General features: G+C 36.8%; 1 protein-coding gene across 1 annotated transcript in view; it reads right to left on the bottom strand.

Moving 5' to 3' along the window:
- The window catches only part of LOC134743551 (uncharacterized), a 28,539-nt gene extending 1,941 nt beyond the window's left edge, over positions 1–26,598 (bottom strand). Inside the window, exons 1-11 of the mRNA XM_063677056.1 lie at positions 26,183–26,598; positions 20,503–20,659; positions 17,161–17,433; positions 16,925–17,042; positions 15,827–16,274; positions 9,510–9,752; positions 8,566–8,760; positions 7,803–7,992; positions 1,977–2,114; positions 1,491–1,677; positions 408–514 (exon numbers count right to left, since the gene is read on the bottom strand). Of these exons, the coding sequence (XP_063533126.1) occupies positions 408–514; positions 1,491–1,677; positions 1,977–2,114; positions 7,803–7,992; positions 8,566–8,760; positions 9,510–9,752; positions 15,827–16,274; positions 16,925–17,042; positions 17,161–17,433; positions 20,503–20,659; positions 26,183–26,310 (2,184 nt within the window). The 5' untranslated portion in view covers positions 26,311–26,598. The remainder of the gene's footprint in view (positions 1–407; positions 515–1,490; positions 1,678–1,976; positions 2,115–7,802; positions 7,993–8,565; positions 8,761–9,509; positions 9,753–15,826; positions 16,275–16,924; positions 17,043–17,160; positions 17,434–20,502; positions 20,660–26,182) is intronic.
- Positions 26,599–27,091: the final 493 nt, after the last annotated feature.

The following is a 27,091-nucleotide window of genomic DNA, read 5'->3' as shown; positions in this document are numbered from 1 at the left end:
TAGATATAACTCCGTAATAGATGGATACAGTCTAAGGAAAAAACGGGCCTCGAAAAATCAAGAAAATTTGATTCTCGATCAGATGGCGCCACTGCCTTTGGCCTACTCTCGTATAGATGGCGTTGGCGGTTTCGTTTGTTATTTTACAATTTTAACGCATATCAGTGAAAGAACGGGTCAAAATAATATAAAAATAATTAATGCAAATATTGCAAATAAAATAAAAACATCTATCTATATATAAATATTTTTTTTGATATTTTTATTTTTAGTTTTAATCGTGTGTCGATAGATGGCAGTGAATTTACTGTGGCTTCAAAATATACTATGACAATACCGCTCTATCCTATTCCTTTGGTACTATTGTGCTACGGTTCAAAATCAAATAACCAAAAAAATTTACTAACCAGCATAGCGTCTTCATCGGTGTTGTCGTCACCCGCGTAGATGATACGGATGCGTTCGCTCCAGTCGAGCCCGAACGCCGTCCTCAGGATGTAGATGGACGCACGGCCTGTTTACAAACACAACTATTATAAAACATTTAGATTAAGGTATCCTACATGATGATTTAGGGTTCCACCACAAACGGTAACACGAAATTTACTTCTAAATGCCGACAACAAAACAGACTCGAAGTTTGATAAAAAAATACAATACTAAGAAGATTAGCGGTTACTACAAATAAGTACCTAGATTAACAAAGTACATATATTTATATTAATTTGGGTTTCAAAGTATGTAAAGCATTTGATATCAGATATAAGAATAAGAATTGTTTATTATAAATAAGTTGGTATACGAATTTCAAACCGAATGTTTGAAATGAAATACAAAATCTTATAACCATAAGACATGTACGAGACGACTAGCGACATCTTTTATCGAGTAGAAAATTGCAACTACTTTGATTCTATATAAACTACCGAGAGTTAGTGTAGTGCAGCATTAATGGATGTTTATAAACTTGATTTATTAGCATTGTAAATTTCGGACGATACTAAGTTTTATATGATATTTATAAACGCATAACTATTACCAGGCTTCAAATCATTGATACGTGGAGACTACTAGCGACATCTAGTGGCGAGTAGCGTGAATTATTAACAAAGCTTGTTTCATAGGCTTGTTTATAGCTAGGTCTTTGTGTATTAATTAGGTGCAGAAATAAAATCAAATTTAGTTTATAATATAAATACCTAATTATAACTGATACAACCCATGAACAACAACAAAATTGGAGATAATTACCTACCTGGCCGGTCCTTGTAAATATTTATTTTGTATATCAAACATACTCGGTTTCGGTTATATCGCTGTACGTTGTTGACGGTAGACCGCAAGTTTCGACGCAAATTCGGACAGCACTAATATATTGTTATCGTTCAAAACAATTTTATTGGTTCCGTACCGGGATCCCTAGACCCCAGATCGGAACCCTATTAGATACTTCTAGATATTGGACAACATGAACGGCAACAGTGACTCACCCTTGTTCCAAGGCACGGGCGGCTTGGCCTCGATGGCGCAGTGCGCGTCGTGCGCGTTGAAGCCGGCCGCCGTGATGAGCGCCCGAGCGCGCTCCGCCAGCGCCGCGCGCTTGCTCACCGGCGTCTCGCGGAAGTGGAACGTCAGCAGAGCACCCTTGTTCTCTACCCATGCGCCGTCTTTGCACACCTGTGGACGGGGAATATTATGTTGCGGGTCTTTACACTTTAGCCTCGTCTTAAAAGGCACGAAGAATATTTGTTACGTTTTCAACCAAAAGGTACCACATTGTCGCTTGGCGATAAGGTTGATTTCAAATTGAAGCTATAAAGAAATAGCGCCTTATTGACAACCGACAATAAGTACTCTTGGTTGAAAATGGCACATTTGGAGCGGTAGATTTCTATTTTCTCCCATCTAACCAGAGATAAGGTTTTGTTCAAATTATGGACAGATCATGAAGTAAGCGTTATTTAGTTCCAAATTACCTGTTCCTGTAGCGACTTGAGCAGGTCGACGACCTTGCCTTGCATCTCCGTGGGCATGGGGTGAACGAACTTGCTGCCGTCGGGGTGCAGGATCTCCAACCCGTGGTTACCCGCGTACGTGATGCCTTCGATGCCCACCTGGAACGCCATTTTCTATTTAGTTATCTATGTGAATGTTTATACACTTGTTAGTTACGATAGTTACTACCGTTAGTTTTTAGGGTTCCGTACCCAAAGGGTAAAAACGGGACCCTATTACTAAGAATCTGCTGTCCGTCCGTCCGTCCGTCTGTCACCAGGCTGTATCTCATAAACCGTGATGGCTAGACAGTTGAAATTTTCACAGATGATGTATTTCTGTTGCCGCTATAACAACAAATACTAAAAACAGAGTAAAATAAATATTTAAGTGGGGCTCCCATACAACAAACGTGATTTTTGCGTAATGGTACGGAACCCTTCGTGCTCGAGTCCGACACACACTTGGCCGGTTTTTCATTCAATATTTTTTATTTTAACTACTCTCAAGATAACATACCTACACAATATAACTAACATAAAGTTGAATAAGTTTTAGATAATAAGTCAATATAGACCCGGTTTTAACAAAATCGAAATGTTTAGGTACCTAAGAGGTACTATTTATAAAAAGTCAAAGGTCCTATACCTAAATACTATAAATAACTTATATATTACGTAATTCTACTTCTCAGTAGATGGCAGTAGCTGTGTCTAGAATGTTTAGTTAAAAATATAATCTACTCGTGTGTGTGTATGTGTGTGCGGGTATCGTTGTAAAAGTGTCTATATTCACCCTAATGCATTGGGCTGCTAGCTTTAGTATGCTTATGTATACCTAGTCTAGAGTTTTATTGAGCTTACTGTAGGATTAGGTCGATTTGTGTAAGATTGTCCCATAATATTTCCTTATTTATTACGCAAAAACTCGTATAAAACACACGTTTGTTTAATAATAGGCATACATATTTCGTGTTTACATGATCAAAACAGGAAAATAAACATCCTTAATAGCCAAAATAGTTATCACCATCTTAATCGAATTCTTAATCATCGTTCTAATTCATTAGTTGCATGCGTTACTAATTTACCTACCTTCATATTGACTATTAGGCAATGGCATCGAATTTTAGAAAACAAACATGTTATCGGTGACCGGCCCCTTTTCATTGACTATTGACTACGCAAATATTACGTAACGTGTAACTTAGATACGCTTAACCAGGTTACCACTCTATGCAGTAGTATATAAGCGAGAACATATAGAGAACAAATATCTTTGCTAAGTAAGTAGTACATGATAAAGCGAGTCAAAGTTCGCTTGATCTGTAATTGAGACCTTGCGGATTCTCAAGGCGTTCGTACATTCACACCCACCGAGATAATTTTATTTGTTATTGCGTCTCCCAGAGCTGTTTGCTTTCCTTCGAATGCTTCGTTCAGATAAAAAAAATATTTAAGGATATAAATTTAAGTAGGCGGGTCATTATTTGATTTGGTGTAAATTGGCAGGTCCACGATAAAAATTTAAAAAATCTTTATTTTAGGTATTTGTTTGACTATAATCACATGTTTATGATGCAAGGATTTTGAAAAACCTTTTGGTCCCTTTCTGTGAAACTTATCTGCGAAAATATGGACCTCGCAATTTTAAAGTGTGTGATGACATTTTAAGTGCTTAGTATGACGTCAAAACATGGTACATGTATAATGACAAATTATCATTTTTACAATATAAATAATTTTCACTAACTGTAGTCTATGATTGTTCATTATTTTAGTATGTGGGTATTTTTGCATTTTGTAATTTTTCCTCAGTCACCCGTTGACCACGAACGCTGTAAAGAGTTCGAAACGTCGGGATGTATTATAAATTCAATATACGCGATATAATCCGTTTTCATAGTTTTATTTCATGAGTAACTATCGCGGTAACCGAAGACAATATTAATTTTCACTAAGTGAAATATTATAGATAGTATATGAATAAAATATAACAAAAAAACTCCTTCGGCAGATTCTGTTAAAAGAGAACAAACAATAAAAAAGCGTTCCAATGTCCATACCGTGGAAAATTTGTCATTATCAATCAATCATCATTCATTCATCAATTGTCATTGTATTCCGTGGTCTGATCTTAAGAGACCTTCCCTAACTTTTTAATTACGTGAAACATTACAAATTTTAGTAAAATATTTAAAATCATACATGGTGTGAGAAAAAAGTTAGTTATTGCAAAATGTTTTTTTCCCCTCACTAGCTCGGAAAGCCGTGTTTTATCCTTTAAAACAAGCGGGGAAAAACGCATTTTATCCACTAGTGGGGAAAGTAATTTGACCTTGAATGAAGCGTGTTTAAGTAGCTTGACAGATAACAAAACGTAAAACGCTCATAATAATGGTTCGTTCGATATTAATTATCACTAAATAAATGGTTTGAGAATCTAATAAAAAAATACCAAATTTAGCTTTATTTAATAATTTTAAGTCATAAACTTTAAAATTCCATAAGAAACGTTAGATTTTTTATAATGATGTTAAATATAATTCTGAACGCACAAGTTGAGTCGATGCAATTTCAAAACGCATCGTTGACATTTCATACGTCAGGTCAGAACAGAAATGTCAACATTGTCAACAAATTTTTTACTTAAAAACAATTCTCACCGACTCACGTAAAAATCAGAATTTCCAGTGTTTTCTGTTATAATATCGTACAAAATAAGTGATTCCAGTGATGAAGATGATCTAACGCCTGTGGATGTTGCACTTTCCTCGCTATAGTGAGAGGAAAAGTTTTGTGTTACACACGGGTGCAAATGTATTTTACTTCTCGTGTGTTGAAACACTTGCTACGCTCAGGATTCTATAGTTGAACCACGAGCGAAGCGAGCTTTCGCTTGCTCGTGTTTCAATTCCACACTCGCGGGTAAAATACAACTTTGCACCCTTGTATAACAAATAACTATTATCTCAGCAGCTCGAACAATGGTGCTTTTATGCTTAGAAACATTAAGAAAAATTCGATTTTGCCCACCGAATGAGACAAAGCATTAAAATGCACAGTGTTTGAGTGAATGGGTAAATGGGTGAATAGGTGTTTAGGTGAATTGATGTATGGGTGAATGGGTGCATGGGTGAATGCGTATTTTTTTTCCTTTAACTTATTTATTATGTTCTTACTGCTTAGCGGTGAAAAGGTGAAAAGTTGTATAAATGTATAAATATAGGTATAAACTATAAACCACATGAGACCAAAGTTTCCTTGCACTTCGTGCCTTATTCGCCACGCTCATGAGTTTAAATTGAGATAAAGCATTAAATTGCGGACTTTTAATAGCATCATACAGGATGTTTTTAATGGGAGGGTCTTGTAGCCACAACTCAATATTTTGTATTACCAATTTGAAGCACCTTAATATTTCTCTGTTTGGCCCTCTCTGTATGGTAGAGAATGTACCATTTGTAGGTACCTTTTTTGACGTGCAATAAAGTTTAAAATAAATAAATAAGTCAACCTGTACAAAAAATATTCGCATTCGCAAAAACGAATCAATATAGCATTCAAAATATGCTTGCATATTATTACATTATTGACCGTGATTGACGACATTATTCAACGCGTCACATCACTAGCTACCGGCAGATATTTTTGTCTGACGCCCACGTGTCTTTGAACGGACCAATCACGGCACGGGAGTCGCTCACCTTGTCCCCCGCAACCCCTGTATTTTTGGCAGCGTCAGTTTTATGAAATAATCACTCTTAGCTACGTCTAGAAAAATACGTGGTCTGTGACTTACGATCAAAAAAAGATTTTTCAGAATCGGACCAGAAATGACGGACTTAGAGTAACAAACAATAAAAAACACAAACGAATTGATAACCTGCTTTTGACATTTGGAAATCGGTTAAAAATTAACACCAGTTTTTTGAAGCATGATATGATAGGCACTATTATATGGCGTTATTCATAAACGCGTTACTGGCCTGAATTAGCTATAAATCGTTTGTCTTTATCTGTCATTTTGACTTGTGTATTTGTAAGAAAGGGATAAAACATAATTTAACTAAATCATGCCTGTAGTTTTATGAATAAGGGGGTATGTATCTACTTGGATAACAATATTGGCTGTTTGAAATGCTTAAATTATTAAAACAAACTGTGTGTTTATATTAGGTAGGTAGTAGGTAGCTATGCATCAAGGTTATCGAACAGTTTTTGCACTAGCAACAACTAGGTTGATAATTTGATTTGTTTATGGGTTTGACAGCATCAGCCGCGATAACTTAGTGTTATGCGAAATATATAATATTTATAAACACGATCACCCAAGATCTATAAATTGACTAGTGCATTAAGTTGCATCGTGGTATCCACTCTTCGCGGACATGGCATTTACGTCATAAAATAATTCATATTTATTACACGAACTAATAATTACGATTGATTGGTGATTAAGTAGGCCGACACTTTTGTTTGCTCAGTAGGTTCGAGTGTGTAGGTTCTTCGAAAGATAAACTGTGACCTCTATCCTCAGTAGTACGATAGATAATTGTGTCGTATAGTTTGATTTTATTTTCAATATTTATTTATTTATTATTATTCGGAGATCAAACAGCTGTTAACATGTCTATAGGTTTTATAAATATGATACAAAAAGCCAATTACAGGTTCTCACCAGTAGCTACGATTCCTACATTTACATTTACACGCCAAAGCTATAGTAAACTCATAATTCGAAATTAACTAAAGAAGATACACAAAGAAAAAGAAAAAATACAGCACAATAAAATTTCAATAAGGCATGCTCACCTAAAGAACTAAGAATATTGATCGTACTGTTATTATTATTACCGCACAATATATATATATATATATATATATATATATATATATATATATATATATATATATATACATATATATATAAATGTATACAAGTGATGTAGGGTGACTAATATAATAATTCCTATTAGACTTGTTCTAGCAGGAAGTAAGCGTTGAAGGTTATCTTGCTTGGGGCTTGCTTGTCTTATCGTCAGAGGAAGCGCATTCCAGAGAAGTATAGCCTGGACAGCGAAGGAAGATGATAGAAAACTGAAAGCTTATGAGATCGGGAGGAACGAAGTTCACAGCCCGGGCGAGGAATCGCAATATTAAATTTACACTTAAGATAACCTGGAACAGATGGCTCAAACAGGATAGAAAACAACAAACAAAGAACTCTGAGTTACAGCCTGGCAAAAAAGAGTAGAAATTAAAAAGCGGCAACATTGTAGCGTCGTCCTGTTTTTCTTAGATTGATTTGAAAGGGACGACACTACAGTGTTGCCACTTTTTAATTTCTACGCTTTTTTGCCAGACTGTACTTCGTTGACGAATTGCGAGCCAATTTAACTGGCGTCGGTAGAAAGAGATATGATCGTATTTGCGCAGACCGAAAATGAACCGCAAACTATTATTCATTAATCGATCAAGTCTATTCAAATTGTGTTGAGAGATGTTCGTAGTGCACACATCAGCGTAGTCAATGAGTGGCAGAATTAGGTAGTACCTGTACAAGCAGTTTCTTGGTAGGTATCGAAAGAAAGTTTTTATAAGGATAAAGTGCGCTTAAAGCTCCACTGACCTTTCGATTGACCTTTGAAACATTGGCCGTCATCTGATTTTTTATTCATCATTCCAAATATGTGGTACGTTAAAAATAGATCCTGTTTCTAAAGGTGTTGCCGTCATGTCAGTCTAATTAAATGCCGCGATGGGCGCCAATGTACCGTCGTAGGAAAGCCAGTTTCTTCTACTCACCATATTTTTAACGTTTTCCACGTTTCTGCCGGAGACGATGGCGATGTAGACGTCGGACATGTTAGACAGTCTCTGCAGCACGTGTTTTGTTTCTAACGGAAGGGTCGCCAGGTCTGGATGCGGCGCGATAGGCGCCAGTGTGCCATCGTAATCCAGGAGAAGGGCAAGTTTTTGAGTGTAGCCGATGTATCTGTAAAAAAAGACATTGTCATAAATAAATGAATTCTTGGTGTAAGTACACTAGTACGAAAGTAGTAGTAGTACTGTCTAGAACTGTGTTTTTATCAAATCAAAGCTCATTGTACCGTTTCTGACGTCAAGGAGTCATTATGAAACATCGAAGAGCATCATAGAGCATGCTTATGGCATCAGAGCAAATGTCGAACTTTTTCCTGTAGGAAGAGGAAGCTCATTAATAAAAGAGAGGAGTAAAAAAATACGGCTTCTTCGATTGTCTTTGGGGTTCCAGCTGCAGCTTCGTTTAACTTTTACCACACCTTACAGAGGCACGCATTAAAATTGTCTTGATATGCATGCACGTTGTATCGTGTGGCTCCGACGTCATAAGAATCCGTGCCAATCGAATTCAGCTATCGACGTTTTTTAGCTGTTGTATGATCACTTACATACTATGAGAGATAAGTACTTATCGGAGGCGTCAATGTTAACGGGGTGCTTGGAGATGGCTCATCTGAGCCATCCATCCATCCATCCATCGCTGTAAATAAGTTCAGTCAGTTGTACCTACTATGAAAGTACTTACTTGGAGAGGTATTCGTCGAAGTCGTCAATGGAGAGCGGTTGCATGGAGGTAGCTCCGATGTCATCAGTTTCATCCTCGAGCGAGTCCATGGCTTTCAGGAAGTTCTTCATCCAGTTGTCGACATCGTTTAGCTGTTCGCGATGCCGCAGGTGGTTCATGCGGACTGTACGCTCATCCTCGTCCATTAGTAACGCTCTGTTAGTAATAAATAGTAGTCCAAACTTTATTATTTATCTTGGTTTTGAAGTGAACGCTAGAATTCATAAATTGTAATTTAACTATGTAAAAGATTAAAGAAACATTATATTCATACCTAAACTAGCTTCTGGCCGCAACTTCGTCTTCATGTAATGATTATGATGATGATGATGATGATTGATAAAAACTAACCTATATCCTTCCCCGGGCCTCGGAAAGGACATAGAATAGTTTTTATCATTATCAATCATCATCCATACCAACTTTCATCTAAATCGGTTCAGCTGTTAAAGCATGAAGAGGTATCAAATATACAGACAGAGTTATTTTCGCATTTATAACATTATTATATTATATAGTAGAAAATAAAGTAGGAATTGCTCTAGCGATAATGCATTGTCCTTCTTAAATCCAATGATGTGATATTGATCTGTTTATCTAGGTACCTACCGCTAGGTTAACCTCTAGCCACCCAGAGACCTATAAAAAGGTCTCCTGTTTCGTTCTAAATTGAATCTTTGTTTTGACAAATCAAAATTGCATTTGTCTTGGCAAGTTTTGACGTCTGGGCGGCTAGAGGTGACAGAAGTTATTTTGAAAACGTAAACATCAAACTCAACGTCAATATTTTTTAAATAAAGTAAAGGTGAAGGTCATATCTAGCAGTGGAGGATGACAAAAGGAAAACAGTTTAAAAACCCAAACCGGTTATATTTTGGTTTTATCAATAAATTAACAATGTTTACCTGTGAATGACCTCGGCGGCGTCATCCAGCTCGTAAGGATTGCAGATCAGCGCCTCGTGCATCATCTCCCCGGCGCCAGCGAACGGCGACACGATCAGCACTCCTGGGGGCTTCTTGATCTGGCAGGCCACGAACTCCTTGGCCACCAGGTTCATGCCGTCGCGCAGGGGGGTTACGAGGGCGACCGCGGCGTCGCGGTAGAAGGCCGCAAGCTCCTCTTGACCGACGCAGCCGTAAATATATCTGATAATGAAAAAAATCTAATTATATAACAATTCAAGTCTTGGAGACCCTTTACATCTCTGGATAATTTGATGATTTTTTTTATTATTATATACATTTTATCTCTGACACCTAGCGACTTTTACATCTCTAAACAATTTTAGTACTTCTGTTGCTTGTATATTTTTTATTAGTTTTTGTTTGTGTATGTAAGTTGACATTTATATTTATGTAATTGTTTTTTGTAATTTTGGGTTAATTTTATTGTTTGTAAAAATTGACATGTAAAAGTGCCCCTGTGGCCTATTTGCTGAATAAATGTTTGATGTTTGATATTTAATCACTTGTATTAAACTAATGGATCCTACCTATGTTTCTAATGAAGTGCTTCATATTTGGCTCGTGATAAATGTACCTACAATAGGTACATATTCAGGTTCCTTAACCTTTAACTAACGACGTGGATCTCAGAGTAACACTTACTCCGAGGTTGGTGTCTCACAGACATCAAGAATAAAATAAACCATAACAATGCTATTTGCATTCCTCAAACTTACAGGTTTTATTACCGGATAGTACTTAATTCATTTTAGGTATTTAAGTATATATATCCATAAAAAACATACTAATTTTAGAGACCATTCGACTCTTAATTAAAAACACCAAAACATCACCAAACAATTTTGGGTATAATGTTCCAGTAACTTTTTCTTTAATAACTCGACAATTAAGAAATTAGCATTAGTACCCTCAAGTGCAATAATTAACCATTAAAATGGAACAGTAATATTATCTGTTACTCGGTAAACAAATAGTTATTTGTTTTACAGAATTGTTGTTTAACCTCTGGTGCTGATATTGAAACCCGAACAAGCGAAAGATTCATTCAGAAAAATGGAATCTTGAGCGTTGCGAGGGTTAGAAGGCACCACGAGTGTTAAACAAATTTTGCCATCGAGTGAAACAAATAATTTTTCACCTCAGCAGCTCGAACAAGCCTACTTTCGTACAATGTAGCTTTTTAATTTAGTGAAGGCCATGAACTTCATACTACGGTACGGTACGGTACGGTACGGTACGGTACGGTACGGTGCGGTGCGGTGCGGTGCGGTGCGGTACGGTGCGGTGCGGTGCGGTGCGGTACGGTACGGTACGGTACGGTCCGATCCGGTCCGGTCCGGTCTCGTCTCGTATCGTATCTTATCGTATCGTACATATTATAATACTTTTTTTTCTGTGTAATTCGAAATACATTTTAACCTTTAATATGTTCTCACTACTGAGGTGAAAAATTATGTGTGCAACACGAGAGCAAAGTTATTTTACATCTCGTGTTTTAAGTCCCTCGCTACGCTCAAGATTCTACCTTAGAATCTTTCGCTTTCTCGGGACTCAAAATAAACACTCGCAAGAAAATCCAACTTTCCTCTTTTGTTGCACAAATAGCTATTTCACCACACCAACACAAGGAAAATGCTAATTGTAAAATATCAAACAAAATCAATTCAAAATGAATGTTATTATATGTTTATCATTCAATATCATCATTTAAAAGTCAATTGTACCAGCCAACATAAGGAAACAACTCAAAATTTTCATTTGATTACTTTGTGGATAAAATGCAACTTTCTCATCAGTTTTCGAACAATTGAGAGAGCCTGGCTCACCTGGTATGGTGAAAAATAAATTACACCACATATTTCATGTTTCGACAGATAATTGTCAGAGTATATACTACGTATATAGGCATGGTATAATAAAACAAGGTACTCTCTTCCGAGACTCGCGAACCACGTGCTGTTAAAAGGTTCACGATGACGTAGGCTTGTGTCAGTCACGTGGTTCGCGAGTCTCGGACGAGAGTACCAGGCGGAGTATATTATTATACCATGGTATATAGGGATATCGAGAGGTTAGAGAGCCCAAAGTGCAGAGTCCACACGTGGACACAAGCTTCTTTCCAACTGTTTTTATCACTCGACTCCCCATAAAAATAACACTAAGTCGTAAATAAATAGCCATTAAGGCTGTTATTGGAAAGGATTTTCTACTTTTTAGCCTATCACCGTGGTGGCGTCTGTAAGACGTCGATGACTTTTACGAATTTATGTGCGTTAGTTTCACCTCCAGCATCTCAGGGAGGCTAGATCAGTTCATTTAGAGGAAGGTGACAAAGAATGACACTGCAGGATGCGTATTTTAATAGAAACATTTGACTGAAATATTTGTACGTGTATTACAAAGTTTTAGTACAAGAACACCGACGTGACGACTGCGAGACGTCAATGACCCGGTTTCGGGCATTATTGTGTACAAGTTTGACTGCTGGCATCGAAGGGATGCTAGATAATCACAAAAGAGGAAGGTACAATAAACGAGAGCTATTCACAATATCAATTTAAAAATTAAAAACCGGCCAAGTGCGAGTCGGACTCGCGTTCCAAGGGTTCCGTACATTACACAATTTAAACAATGCGTTTTTATGTGATACGTGAGTAAAATGTCATTAAAAAACCCGTAGGGGTCGGATAAAAAACTAAGTAATTAAGTCCGACTCACGCTTGACTGCAATTTCTAATAGGTTTTCCTGTAATCTATAGGTAAAGATCTTGCTTTGATGCGCTTTGCTTAACGGAAACCTGGATGAAGTCATTACAACTTGATCTAGTTGATATACCGGAATATGAGGTAGCCACAGATTTTAGCCGAAGCGAACACAGTGGAGGAGGAACTTGCATTTTGGTTCGAAATGGAATAGAATACGTTGTAAGGAATGACATTAACAAATTATCGACTGAATTTGTATTCGAATGCTGTTGTATTGAATTACCCAAGCTAAACACTATACTTTTATGCATCTATAGACCTAATAGAAATATTGAAATATTTTTTAACTGTATGGAAACCATATTAGAAAATATTAAACACAAAGAACAGAATAAAAATATTGTGATAGGGGGTGATTTCAACATTAATATGCAACAAAAATCTAAATATTCTCGCCGGCTTTCTGATCTTATGCTGACTCTTAATCTGCTAGAAATAATCAAAGAACCAACGCGAACAACATTGAACTCTGCCACTTGTATCGATCTGGTTTTTACTAACAATAATTCGTACGATACTTTAATCAAAGACTACGGGCTATCCGATCACACAAGCATTATTTGCAAATTTCAGATTCAATCGTACAAGGACATAAACAGACCGAATAAATCTTATATAACACATAAAAGAATCCATAATCTGGAAAACCAATTGTCGTTTAAAAATGAACTCTTAAAAATCAACTGGACCCAAGTACTTACCTGTAATAATATAAATGATAACTACAATACTTTAGCCGAAATTTTAAGCAAAATATTAAACGATACAATCCCCATTACACGCCTAACTGTTAAAAGAAAACAAAAAAAAACATGGCTTACCCGAGGACTTAAAATATCTTGTAAAAATAAAAGATTATTAAAAATACATGCTTGTAAATCAAATAGCTCCATTCTTAAAACACATTACAAGCAATACACAAGCATTTTGAAAAAGACGGTACTAAAATCAAAAAGATTAAACTACATACATGAAATGCAAAAATCAGTCAATAAAACGGCTACAATGTGGAAAATTATAAATAACTTAAAAAATAATGTAAAAGTGAAGAAAAACCTAAAAATTACGGTCAAGTCACAAAATATTACAACAGATAACCCTAACCTCATAGCAAATACCTTCAATAATTTCTTTGCTTCAGTTTACCATAGTCAAGATACTCACGACGACAATCCTCAAGTCGCCCCACGTGGTCGTCCAGTTCGCACTCCAGTTACTACATCTATGTTCTTGTATCCTGTCTCAGAGCTTGAGGTTTTTAAACTTATACGCGGACTTAAAAACACACATAGCACAGGAATTGACGATATCCCTTCAACATTAATCAGATTGTGTGCCACCGAACTTGCAACACCACTGTGTATATTAATTAATCAGTCTTTTAATGAAGGGGTGTTCCCACAGCAACTTAAAATATCAATTATAAAACCTATACATAAAAAAGGTAGTACTCTGGACACTAACAACTATCGGCCCATAGCTCTCTTACCCACCCTTTCTAAAATATTCGAAAAATGTATGTGCAACCGTGTCTACAATTTTCTGGAAAAAAATGAGGTACTGGACGACAGACAATATGGCTTTAGAAAAAATCGTTCAACTGCCCTTGCCCTAACCAACTACACACAAGAAATCACGGAAACCATAAATAACAAACGCCTGGCCGTCGGATTACTCTTAGATCTTACAAAAGCATATGATAAAGTTTCTCATGAGATTATGCTAAATAAGCTATACGGGTCAGGAATTAGAGGCATAGCTTATAACTGGTTCAAATCTTACCTGGAAAACCGAACGCAGCTTGTTCAGATAGACTACCTAAATCCATCCAGTCATGAATTAGAAACAGTTCGGTCTGACATTACAGAAACAAAAGGCTCAATCCCACAGGGCAGTGTTTTAGGCTGTCTTTTATTTCTGCTATATGTTAATGACCTACCGAAAGAAATTGATGCCAAATGTACATTATTTGCAGATGACGTCTCCCTCCTTTTTAGTTTTAACAGAAATGAAAACTACAACGTAAAGCTCGCTCATACCTTAAATAATATTAACCAGTGGATGCGCGACCATAATCTCACAATAAACTCAAATAAAACAAAATTAATGCAATTTTATCCATATCAAAGAACACCATTACAATTAAAACTGTCACTTAACAGAACAGATATTGAGGAAGTAGATAATTTCAAACTCTTAGGTATTACCCTTGATAACAATATTAATTTTAAAACACACATAACATGCACAAAAACTAAGATATCCCAGTTTCTATATGGACTTTTTACGCTTCGCAAAACCACAAATTTAACAACAGCTCTAACTACCTACTACGCCTTTGCAAATTCATGGTTACGATATGGGATCTTAACATGGGGTAACAGTACTGATGCACACGACTTATTTGTGATGCAAAAAAAATGCATTCGTGTATTAATGGGAATTCGAAATAGGGATAGTTGCAAACCTCATTTTATTAAACTTGGCATACTTACTCTACCATCTATATATATTTTTGAATTGGGCATGTATGTAAGGAAAAATATTAACTTATTCAGAGAGCTACCAAACAAAAGACTAAAATATAAGCTTGAGCAACCTGTCCCAAATCTAGAAATATATCGGAAAAGCCCTCATTATGCAGCAGTAAAATATTATAATCACATCCCAAACCATATAAAAGCAGAGGAAAGAGACGCGACATACGAAAAAAAGTTGAAATCATTCCTTGCAGAAAAAGCATACTACTCAGCCACAGAATTCCTAGATGATATTTTTCATAAGTAATTAATATAATTTTGATATACCGCTATTATAAGGCTTGTTAATGTTCCAAAGTTAGTACGTAAGTAAACTTATTAATACTTAGCTTAAGAAAATGTTTGCAACACCCTTCTGGGGTCCATGTGATACTTATATACTCTGTATTTTTTTGTAACAACTTTTTACCATGGTGCAATAAACGATATTATGATGATTATTATGATTATTTTGTGTAATTTTTTCAAAATTTTAGACCCAGTAGTTTCGGAGATAAAGGGGGAATGGTCATTTTTTGCCTATTTTCTTGAATAACTTCTAAATTGTTTGTCCTAAAATTATAAAAAAAAAAATATTTGAGATTCTCACAATGAGCTCTTTCATTTGGTATGTAACACGATATAGTTTGAAAAACTTTATTTTTTAATTTTCTCATTTACCCCCCAAAAGTGGCCCCCATGTTTAAAATTCTTTTGTTTACGTTACATGTCCGTCTTTGGGTCACAAACTTACATATGTATACCAAGTTTCAACTTAATTGGTCCAGTAGTTTCGGAGAAAATAGGCTGTGACAGACGGACAGACAGACAGACGCACGAGTGATCCTATAAGGGTTCCGTTTTTCCTTTTGAGGTACGGAACCCTAACAAATCAAAGAGAAAATCATGACGTCTGTGATCAGGTCGTCAGTTAAAGGTTAATATATGAGACAGACTAGAAAAACTTACCTAATAGGGGACCAGTTAGGCGTGGTAAATCTGCCGTTGATTCTTCCAACTAATTGATCCATTTCTTCTTTTAAATCTTGATATTCCTTTACGTCAGTCCTTGAAGGAACTGAGATTTGGAGCAAAACCACCTTTTCGATGTGTTCGGGATGCTTCTCTAGTAACCTTTCAAAGGCTTTGAGTCTGTGCACTAATCCTTTGGTATAATCCAGTCTATCGACTCCTAATATCACTTTTTGGCTTGTAGAGAGCACTGGTTTTGCATTTTGTGCCAACTGAACGAATCTGTCGAATGGCACGCCAATGGGTAGGGGGCGAATGCAAATGGTACGGCCTCCCAATTCGACTAGCAGATTTTTTCTGTCTACACGACAACCCAAATTCCTTTGGCAACAGTCTATGAAATTTAAACAGTAGTCTGTTATATGGAATCCCACCATATCGCAACCTGTAAAAAAACATGACATCACGTAAGTTTTATCATCACATCAGTATGCAGTGTCAGTATTATTTGAATATTTTATGCATTTATGAATGTTTTTTTATGCGTAATATTTTATGATATTGTAATATTATGTGTTCTAATATCTACGTAGTCTCATATTGGCACTACCCGTTCATTGTTGTAAGTTATTGTTTCCTGCTACCCAAAGATTGTCTGGAACCGCCAGGTGCATAGACTATTGCAGTGCAGCACTTTTGTGGTGTCACTAACTAAGGTGTCCCATAATTGTGAAAGGCAGGTGATGACTCGCCAACTCATTGAGTGGGCCCCGCAATGGCCGCACGTACAGTGCGACAACAGAGCAACACTTTGGAGTGGCTGTGAGGTTGTCGAGAGGCGAGTCTGCGGTTACCATATCCCGCGCGGTAATCTGTTCAGCAGACCGCCGGTGTTATGACATTTTACTTTTCCATTACTTCCAACCTGGAACATAGATTCCGCTCTTGCGACTCCACTCTGACCGGCCCGGTAAAGGCAAGCACAGATGCTAGGGCCAGATAGAAGGGCCCTCTGGAAGGCGGGTCGGCGGTGTCGCCATTATGCACTCCGGAGTTTATCTGAATGTGAAAATATCGGAATTTCTTCACACTTACCCAAAATTCCCTGTAAAACTTCATCAGACCACGGAAACAGCCTGAAAATATCCCATGGAGGGAAAGGTATGTGTAAGAAAAATGCTAACTTGCAGGGGAGATCATTTTCTTCAGCTAGCTGTAAAAAAACAACACATTACTTAACACCCAAGGCCACAGCATATTGAGGACATTGTACAAGTAAAAATGGTAATAAAAATAACACCAATGGATGATATGACGTTAGGTGTGCCAACCTGTCTGATCCAATTAGCAGCCAACATGAGATGGTAGTCATGAACCCACACAATGGGCGGAGAACCGTTCCTCTCATTGCTCTGCTTCAGCAGCCGCAGCGCATGAATGGTCTTCTCGGCGAATTCTTCATTGCACTTGATGTAAGCTTTCCAGTGGTCTGCAATGAAGGTGGCGCGGTCTGGCATGGAATGGAACAAGGGCCAGAAGGTGCCGTTGCAGCACCCATTGTAGTAGCTGTCAAAGAGCTTCGGCTCCGCGTGGATGGGTACGATCTGAGAAGAGTGAGAAGAACGTTGTGGGTGGGTTAAGGCTATTATAAAGCTTTCTCCTATCACGTAGCTTAGGTTAAGTGGTGTTGCCTGGCTCCTTTCAGGAACCATTATTTGGTTATAGGACAATTGGACAGATGATAAATCATATTATGAAATTCGTTTCCGCACACCAAATTTACGCCACCTCATGCGCAATGATGGGCTTAAATGGATTTAGGCACTTCGCCAGTAGCGAAAGCGTACACTTGTCCTTTAAGCATATGTACGTACTTGTTCTTTAGTTTACATATCTGCAATAGGTATACTCGAATAGTAAATGGCACAGATGTTCATACGATGAAAGGGCATTGTTATTGTAATTATCATTTATCACTTCGGTTCAGTTCACAAGTTTGCATCCATTCATCAAGTATTAGTGCCTTTACGGCTTATGTGAATGTACATAAAACAATAAAATACTCAATTACAATAACGACGCTGCTATTTACCTATTAGGCGTGTAATAAAATAGAAAGATAAATTAATTAAACAATAATATTATTATATCGAGCTTTGTAGATTAATAGACAGTACCTAACTACTTTTTTCCGCTGCATCATTATTAACAGTGGAAACGTATAGATGTTCCCTAGTAGAAATTTCCCTTAGACGTGTATAGGGTAGGTACACTTACTAACGTTTAATCGGATTCAAGGCCCAGTATACTTTCTAGAACACTCGCAATTCATTCCTTCCTCTATTACCTAATTAGCAGGACGCCGTTAGTAGTAGGTATCTTAAAATAATTACCTACTTTTGTTATAATTAGTGGAAGCAATACAAAACTGCATCACGTCATTTACGCCAACGACGTAGGTTTGTCAATGACAGTAAAATCTAAAAATAGAAATACAATAATGGAAATCTAGTCTGGAAATGTTGTTGTAAAAAATATAAGTTGATAAGAATTTAGAAAGACTGAGTGTAGGTAGAGCTGTAGAGGTACAATAAGACATCGTTATGTCTACCTTACGATTGTTAAACAAGTGTATCGACTTCCGCCGGTCCATCAAAGGAGTGAGGTAAAGTCAGCCCGATCATGAAATTGGCGGCTGATTCGGCAGGCCACGGACGCCGCTCGTGATCCAAGGCCAGTTGACTCACCAAGCAGTTGCGTTTTAGTTAACCAGACTTGTGCATGTTCATTTCAATTAAACAATATCCCTATTTTAAAAACAGAAAGGGTTTTTTCTTGAATCTATGCACAATAATTATTAAAAGATTTAAATCACACCTAATATCTAGTTACTACAAATGCATTCATATTATTATTAAGTAAAGCAGAATTTTCTAATTCCTCGAATGCATCATTTCTCCGTATCATCATCTTCCTCGCGTTATCCCGGCATTTTGCCACGGCTCATGGGAGCCTCGGGTCCGCTTGACAACTAATCCTAAGAATTGGCGTAGGCACTAGTTTTTACGAAAGCGATTGCCATCTGACCTTCCAACCCAGAGGGGAAAACTAGGCCTTGTTAGGATTAGTCCGGTTTCCTCACGATGTTTTCCTTCACCGAAAAGCGAATATCAAATGATATTCCGTACATAAGTTCCGAAAAACTCATTGGTACGAGCCGGGGGTTTGAACCCGCGACCTCCGGATTGAAAGTCGCACGCTCTTACCGCTAGGCCACCAGCGCATCATTTCTCCGTATGTCCGTAGATATATATTTCTGAAAACCTTTTATAGCTTAAGAAAACTTTTTTGATCGGAAAATAAGGGTTTGGAAAAGGTTTTCGTAAATAATATTTTTGGAGGAATGTTACTCGATTATTTATTTATTTATTTTGATGACAGCGCTGAAAGCCTAGCGCTAGCGGTAAGAGCGTGCGCAGGGTGCGGGTTGAAACCCCGGCTCGAATCAATGAGCTTTTCTCATGCTCTGAAAGTGGTCGTGTTTCTGCTCTAGAGCACTGTACTTTCTAAGTACGTTTTTTCTTTTTTTTTACGATAAGTAAGCGATAAAAATTTTGGTCTTAAATGGATTTGTTGTACAATTTTCATTGTGATAATTACCTCCACATTCCATAAATAACAATATTTTTACCTAACTTGTTAATTGAAAGTACCCTCAAGAAATACTACTGAAGTTTATACTTAGCCGTGTTTTTTAAAATGCTCATGTATTTTACTTTTCTCGTATTCGAAATGAAAAGTAGAGTGTTTATAACTCGGGTGAAAGGCACCATTTCAGTCTCAGACTATTGGCAAACTACCTCGACAGAAATGGGTGTCTTTGGCCAGGATTAACACTTAGGTAGGATTAGGTAGGATTACACTTGTAAGTAAAACTTACAAGTGTAATCCTGGCCTTTCATCTACGATTTCGAAACTTATGTACGATAACCCCTCTAGTATTGGGACCGAGCACGACGAAAGCGCCACACAGCGGTTGCAACTATTTATAGGCCTGTATTTTGTCACAAATTTTAAGCGAGAAGCAAGTAAATCGTAATAATTTCAGTGAAAAATACTGAACGGATTTTTATGCGGTTTTTACCTATGAATAGAAAGATTCTTAAGAAAGGTTGAAATTGGTTGAAATATGACGATATTTGCTAATGAATTAAGAATAAAATCACGCTGGCTAAGAGCTTTTATCGAAAACGCTGCCCAATCCGTTTGAGATATACTAGTTTAACAACACAATGTATGGTGGAATTGTCTCTCTTTCATTGGTGTACAAAAAAGTCCGAGATGGTGTATAACTTATTATACCTAACACCTAACCCATTCTCATACAGTATTAATAATTATCAAATTAAATACGGTAGTTAAGCATTTCATACAAATTACAATAGTCCCTACACCACCTACAGTCCTTACACCATACAATTCAAATGAATATCTCAGGAGTAATCGTAAATTAAAGTTCCATTTCGAGCCATATAACTTATATACTTCCGTTAGTTGCCTATTTTTACCACCTTATGCGCTGCGATCGCTTTACTTACTCCCACTCCCACTATGCACTTAGCACTGTGCCAATATGTACAATTTTACATAACATACCTAATCCAAAAGTTTACCTTTTTTGAAAGCAATCCAGCGGTAGGAGTCTTGTCATTGGGATCCGACTCGGGGATCTTTTCGTTGGGATCCTCTAGATGGATGCCAGGCCAGCCCACCCATAGTCCGCTGCAGCGGATAACCACCGGGGCCACCGCAGTCACCAGGCCACCCGCACTGTCAACCAAAATTAATTATTAAAAAAATAAGAAAAATTATATTTAACCACATTAAATAAGTAAACCAACTACTTATTATTTAAGAATTCACGTATTTTGTAAAAAACAATATTTACTAGACCCGTTTGATAATCAGTTTACTTATATATACATATGTATTTAATTAATCGTTTGAGTTTTTATTAGGGTTCCGTAGTAAACTAGAAATTCGCCATGTCCGTCTGTCTGTCCGTCCGTCCGAGGCTTTGCTCCGTGATCGTTAGTGCTAGAAAGCTGTTGTGCAATTTGGCAAATCAATCATACCGACAAACTGATAAAATAAAAACTAGAAAATAGTCATTTGTTTTACAAGGAGGCAAAGTTGTTGCTTAACCGCTCGTGCTAATATTGATACCAGAGTAAGCGAAAGATTCCAAAATTGAACCACGAGCGTAGCGAGTCACAAATTGAAGAAAAACGTGAAATTTTACTCGCATCTTTCTATCTCGCCCATCAGTCCTGTTACATTTAAGGACCATAATCCTGTATGAAGACATTACTGTAGGACTGATGGGCGAGATAGAAAATTGTGAATAAAATTTTACTTTTTCTCCATAGTAAATGCATGGTGGCTTTTTATACATTACAGTAAGTTGACCCCTAGGAATCTATTGATACTGGATAGAAATGGAATTGATTAGCATAAAAAAATACTGTAAGAAATAAAAGTTTTCATTTTCATACAAATTGTATGGGAAAAGTTTTCCTCGATTTGCGGCTTTTCTAGCCGGAAACTTTTTTTTTTGTTCCATACAAGCTTTTGATCCTCGATAGGAATGGGATCGATTGGCATAAACTAAAAACGCCTATCTTTATTAATTTGAAATTGAGGGAAGGTCTTCTGAGGCAACACCATTTTCGCGAAGCAGCACGGGATCTGGTAGCTGCCCTAACTGACCCAAAAACAAAGATAGATATAACTCCGTAATAGATGGATACAGTCTAAGGAAAAAAACGTTCCTCGAAAATCAAGAAAATTTGATTCTCGATCAGATGGCGCCACTACCTTTGGCCTACTCTCGTATAGATGGCGTTGACGGTTTCGTTTGTTATTTAACAAATTTTACGCAATCAGTGAAATAACATGGTTCAAAATAATATAAAAATAATCAATGCAAATATTGCAAATAACAAAATCATTTATCCATTACATTTTTTTGATATTTTTATTTTTAGTTTCAATCGTGTGTCGATAGATGGCAGTGAATTTACTGTAGCTACAAAATTTACTACGACAGTACCGCTCTATCCTATTATATCCTCTTTGCCCAATAAGAAAATCCACTATTTTATTTTATTTTTATTTACATGTATGGTAAGTATATTGTTTTGTTTTGTGTTTTTTCTGTGCTAGTTCTTTCATTGAATCTGTAACACCTACTGACATGACATAAATGTATTAATTTCCGCCACCTAAAGGTTGTCTGGAAGAGATCGCTTAGCGATAAGACCGCCTGGTGTTTAACCTCTTCTTTTCTGTATAATTTGTATTGTTTTCTGTAATAAGGAGCAACAAAGGTGTGCAATAAAGAGTATTTGTATTGTATTGTAGGTTTTCCTGGAACTCTACTAATGGTTGGCACATTCCACCATATTTTAAGGGTCCCCGGCAAGCTCGGTTCTCCATACAAACGTAGTTACGCTTTCATTTTAAAACGACTAGCTAGATTGCTCTAAAACTTTGTACTTACAATAGGATAAGGTATATTTATGTCTGAAATTAGTTTATGTAGCTTCAGATACCATAGTTAAAAAAATACAGCGAATTTAAGTTTTTCATACAAAACTTGTTTTTGCTCTATTTCGTTTGTTTTATAAACTGGAGCTATATAAACTAATTACAGACCTAGATATACCTCATGTCATTGTATGTGCAAAGTCTCATTACAATCCAACATGTAGAATGAAAACGAAAGTCCGTTTATATGGGAAGGTGAAATTCGGCCGAGCTTGCCGGGGACTCTTAAGGCAACAGTGGTGACTATCGTACAAAAATAGTTGCCGATAACTGGGTAGTTTACCCTACAGTTGCATAATACTTACGATTTTTTTATGTGAACCTAACGTCATGAAGTAAACTCAATTAACTAATTATTCGGATGTCAATCATGTAGTCCTCTTGATAATATTGTTAAATTTTTACATTTCTCAATAGACAGAGAGGGCAGCTTATATACATATAGTTGTCTATTAAGAGCAATAGGCTTATCATTAGGTAAACAAAGAAAAAAATATATAATCGGTTATTTCACGCAGATTGTGATGCAAGATTTAGTAATTATTGCAAATTGTAAACGTTCAATGAAAACTGTAGTTCTACGAACCTTAATATCCCAAATATTTAAGGAATATTATCAAACACCTAGAACAGATAATATTTGAAGGATATTTGACCTACGTGGTAATTAAGTTCATAAATATAAATGTTTATATGGTGGAAATACAAAAACTTATCTTTTTCCAATAATTTTACCTTTTTGTTTACCATTAAAAAAATACAGAGTAATTCATAACAGGATTACGCATTTGCAGTAATCGCTAAAACGGTAATGAAATAGTACATTACTACTACAGAGGCCGTGAAGTAAGCAGGGGTTGCCGGGCGACCAAGTTGCGGCCCGCTAAACATTATGTTTCACATCTTTGGTTTCACTAAATTTCGAGATTGAGTGCTCCCGTAATCGTTTTAAATGGATTTAATTTAAACTGACTTTAAATAAGTTTTTGGCAAAATTTAATTTTTGGTACAAGCTTTTATCGCTGACTGTACTTTTCTTGCCACAGGTAACTAATACTCATCGAGACAATTCTAAAAACCCCAAGTACAATTAGGTTTCGTAGTTTTATCACAGAGTTCCTATGGCCACCTCCTGTGTCCATCCATCATCAGATCAGCTCGATGGTACCATAATATTGTCACCCGACTTCCATATGTATGCAAATTTTCAGCTTCATTAGAAGTCGGAGAGTGGGTCAAATTTAACTTGCAAGATTTGACCCGTACATACATACATGAGGTACATTGCAACTTGTAAAAAATATAATTTAGCTAGCTGTTTAGCCTGTTCATGAACACAGACGCCATGTTTACATTAAAATTAAAAAAAAAACGGCCTAGGCCTTCAATTTTCTATGAAATTCCTTTCCTCTCGAGTTGCTCCGCCCGAAACGTGATACTTTGAAGCCTGTTATAAGTTATAACTTATAACGCACGTAATGACGACATTTCATTGAATGTTTGAGAAAACGCTATTTAGGGGCACGGCGGTGCCTCCGGCAAGTCGAACAACAACAAATATAAAATATCTACAGGACCTATACGATGCTAAATACCTATCCAAATTAAAAGTAATCTACTTCAATGGTAACCTCGACTTTCGGGAACGATATTTGCTTTTTTAATAAGACCTAGGTACCATCTAATTCCCTCGACAAAACTTAAAAAAAAAAGTATTTATAACCTCCCTTTTTATCTTATTTTAGCTGTAACGAGTGTAACGACACGTTAGCCTTAATAATAGGTAGGTCACGGTCTTACGATCAAAACGACGATTTGTAAACTGCACACGATACATATAAATAGGAGCAAGTCAATGACCCGTGAGATATAAAATAGTTGCAAGTTGCGAGGACAAGGCCAGCTAGTTATTAATGTAATTGTGTAGTGTAAACGAAGTTGTTGAGCTGATGATACGAGTCCAAGAATTTTTCAGTTATACGATATTTCTTAACTTTACACTTTTATTTTTAGCAATGCCAATGTAATAAGCGTCCGTTTTTGGCAATCTTGGTGTTCACTGTTCAGTAGGTAGTAAGTACCTACCTAAGGTAGGACCGAAACGGAACATTTAAGGAATTAGGTACATCGAACCGTTTGAGATAATAGAATCCCACCAAAAACATTTCATGTAACATGTTGCCAAGACGAAACCATAAGGCTCGCACTGTCAAAAAGTTATCAGATCTTTTGTAGAGCCAAGCTTCTAACTCTACAGGCCCTAACTTCACAAACTCTACACCTTAGTCAAAATATGTGGCTTGGCCGTTTCGCTACCGTCACATGGGCGTGGGCGTAGGTAGGTGAAAAATCTATTTACTATAAATTATTTTTTATGTAACAAATATTTTTTAAATTTGTTATCGGAAATTGAACTACTTATACTCAGCATTTTTGTAGGAAAGCTATCAGATTTTTTATTATCATTTGAAAGCTCTTAAGTTGTCTTTAAATTGAGTACACAAAATAGATATGTTATCGTTATCGCTTTAGATTTTTTATGAAAAATAGTTTTCTACTAAAAATCTGAAATTATATCATTGGGGTCAACTTGGTGTATTTTAAATTATTATTTTTATTATAACAGCACATAACTAAAGTAATAATAAATTTCTTCGTTTTATCTGAATAAAGAAAAGAAAATCTTTGCAAATGCTTTAGTACAAACAAAGTTATCGATTTTTGAAAATAACATGTCACTGTGCCCCACCTTTTGTTAAAATGGGAATCATGTGAGTGGATATGAAAACCAAACTTCGTATAGTAAATGACGTCATAGTAAGCGGTTGGTGTCATAATAAGCGGAGTCATAATAAACGGATTCCACTGTATAGGTATCTATTTAGATTTGTACCTATAAAAAGGGCGATAAGTGCGACCTCATTATCACGATAGACACACAGGTGCCAGGGATGTGGCGACCTTGCTCAAGTACAAGGTTGCTGCCATTATTTCCAAATGACAACAAAACTCGACTTTTTACTGAGCAACCAACCCACTATTGCGTATCGCAAACGAGCCACCTTCTGAATTTAGCCGGGTTACACGGTACTTATCGAAATGCCGGCTCTTTCCGTAACAGCTGACTATGTTGATACACAAACATGTAAAAATTACGCACCTACCTAATAAAGTATATTTTTTCGAGAGTTAGGTATGTCACGAAATTTCCTTGCTAAATAATCAATTCCGTGGAGCGTTCGGGAAAAGTCGAGAACAAGTGTTGAGGGGATACTCGTAAGGGGCCATGGAAACGACCGAGCGTTCTAGAATTCTGACCCCCTGCGAGACTCCCTGCCGCACGTTGTGTGTATGTGAAAATTGTAAAGTTATGGCAAGTTATGGTAAATTCCATAACTAACTGAATTATATTAATATACTTTATTTTAAGATTATCGTTGCCATATTATTTACCTATTTACTTATTATTTATTAACTACTACAATTTGCATTGTTGAGCAAACGAGTTGGAATATTTAATGATTCGAGCGATTAAAACCGGTCTTAATTTATTTCTAGTAACATACTGGTAGGTCGGCCCTTTAACAGCGGAAGGTGTTTATTTTTTTGTTAAATAAGTATAACTTAGCCCTGAGTTAACATACAATTGTGAGTTGATAAAAATTGGGTACCTACTCAATAGATAACATCAATATACATGTACGTCACACTAAGGAGTAATTATCGGTTTCATAGTTTATTTACCTGGCTTTCCTTTCCAATTCACCGGTTTTCTCATTTCTCTTCAAGATAAATGGCAATCTGTTTGACACGACGATCATACTGCCTTTGCTGTTGCACGCCGACCGACTGACACTGTTTGTTCCACTCATATTGCTTTCGGAAGTCCCTGTTCACGACCAATCACAGAAAGGCGTGTAATACGCATGCGCCAGCGAAACGAAGGGATATTCAAATGCTAAACTGTACACTATTCGTTCATTTCGCTAAACATCTGGAATGATAAGAAAATGCGTCCCGCGTTGATGTTTTGAGTTAAATATACATCATCGACGGTGACCGGAGGCAGACTGTTTCTTTTGTGTGCGCCAGTGGCCTTTATAGACTTGGCGCGTCGCATCTCGTAGGGCGAAGTTCTGCGACGGAGGTCCGGCAGCAGTCGAGGGGTTATCCGTCTGACCTGATCGTCGGGACGAGGGCTGTCTCAACTCTCCCCAACGCAATACTTTATATAAATACTTTGCGTTGATTTAAAATTTGTTGGAAAAACAGTAGGTGCACGTTCCTTCTGCCTCCTTTGTTTATGTAAAGTTCAGAAATGCGCCTTGATGTAACCAGTCAGTAGTTAATTTTTAATTTTTCATGCATTTGAAGAAGAATAGTTATGTTTTAGTCACTTTTTATGCGTACCTATACCTATATTTATTTATTATTATTTATTGAAAACACGTTTACATTGTCCAATGCGCCATGAAAGTTAGTTACATTAAAATTACAGTATTATGATACATTTATAAGACTAAGTATATAAATTATTAGAGTTGAACAACTATCATCCATCCTCTTATAAAAGCGTACTATGTAGGCGAACAACACGCGAACGCGAAGCGAAGCGATGCGGCGCGGGGTGAATTTATCGTGGCGAGTTCCTAC

The sequence above is a fragment of the Cydia strobilella genome, chromosome 1 (assembly GCF_947568885.1).
Source record: "Cydia strobilella chromosome 1, ilCydStro3.1, whole genome shotgun sequence".
Lineage (NCBI taxonomy): Eukaryota > Metazoa > Arthropoda > Insecta > Lepidoptera > Tortricidae > Cydia > Cydia strobilella.
The sequence above is the reverse complement of the archived record's forward strand: the minus strand, read 5'-3'. Positions and strand labels throughout refer to the sequence as shown.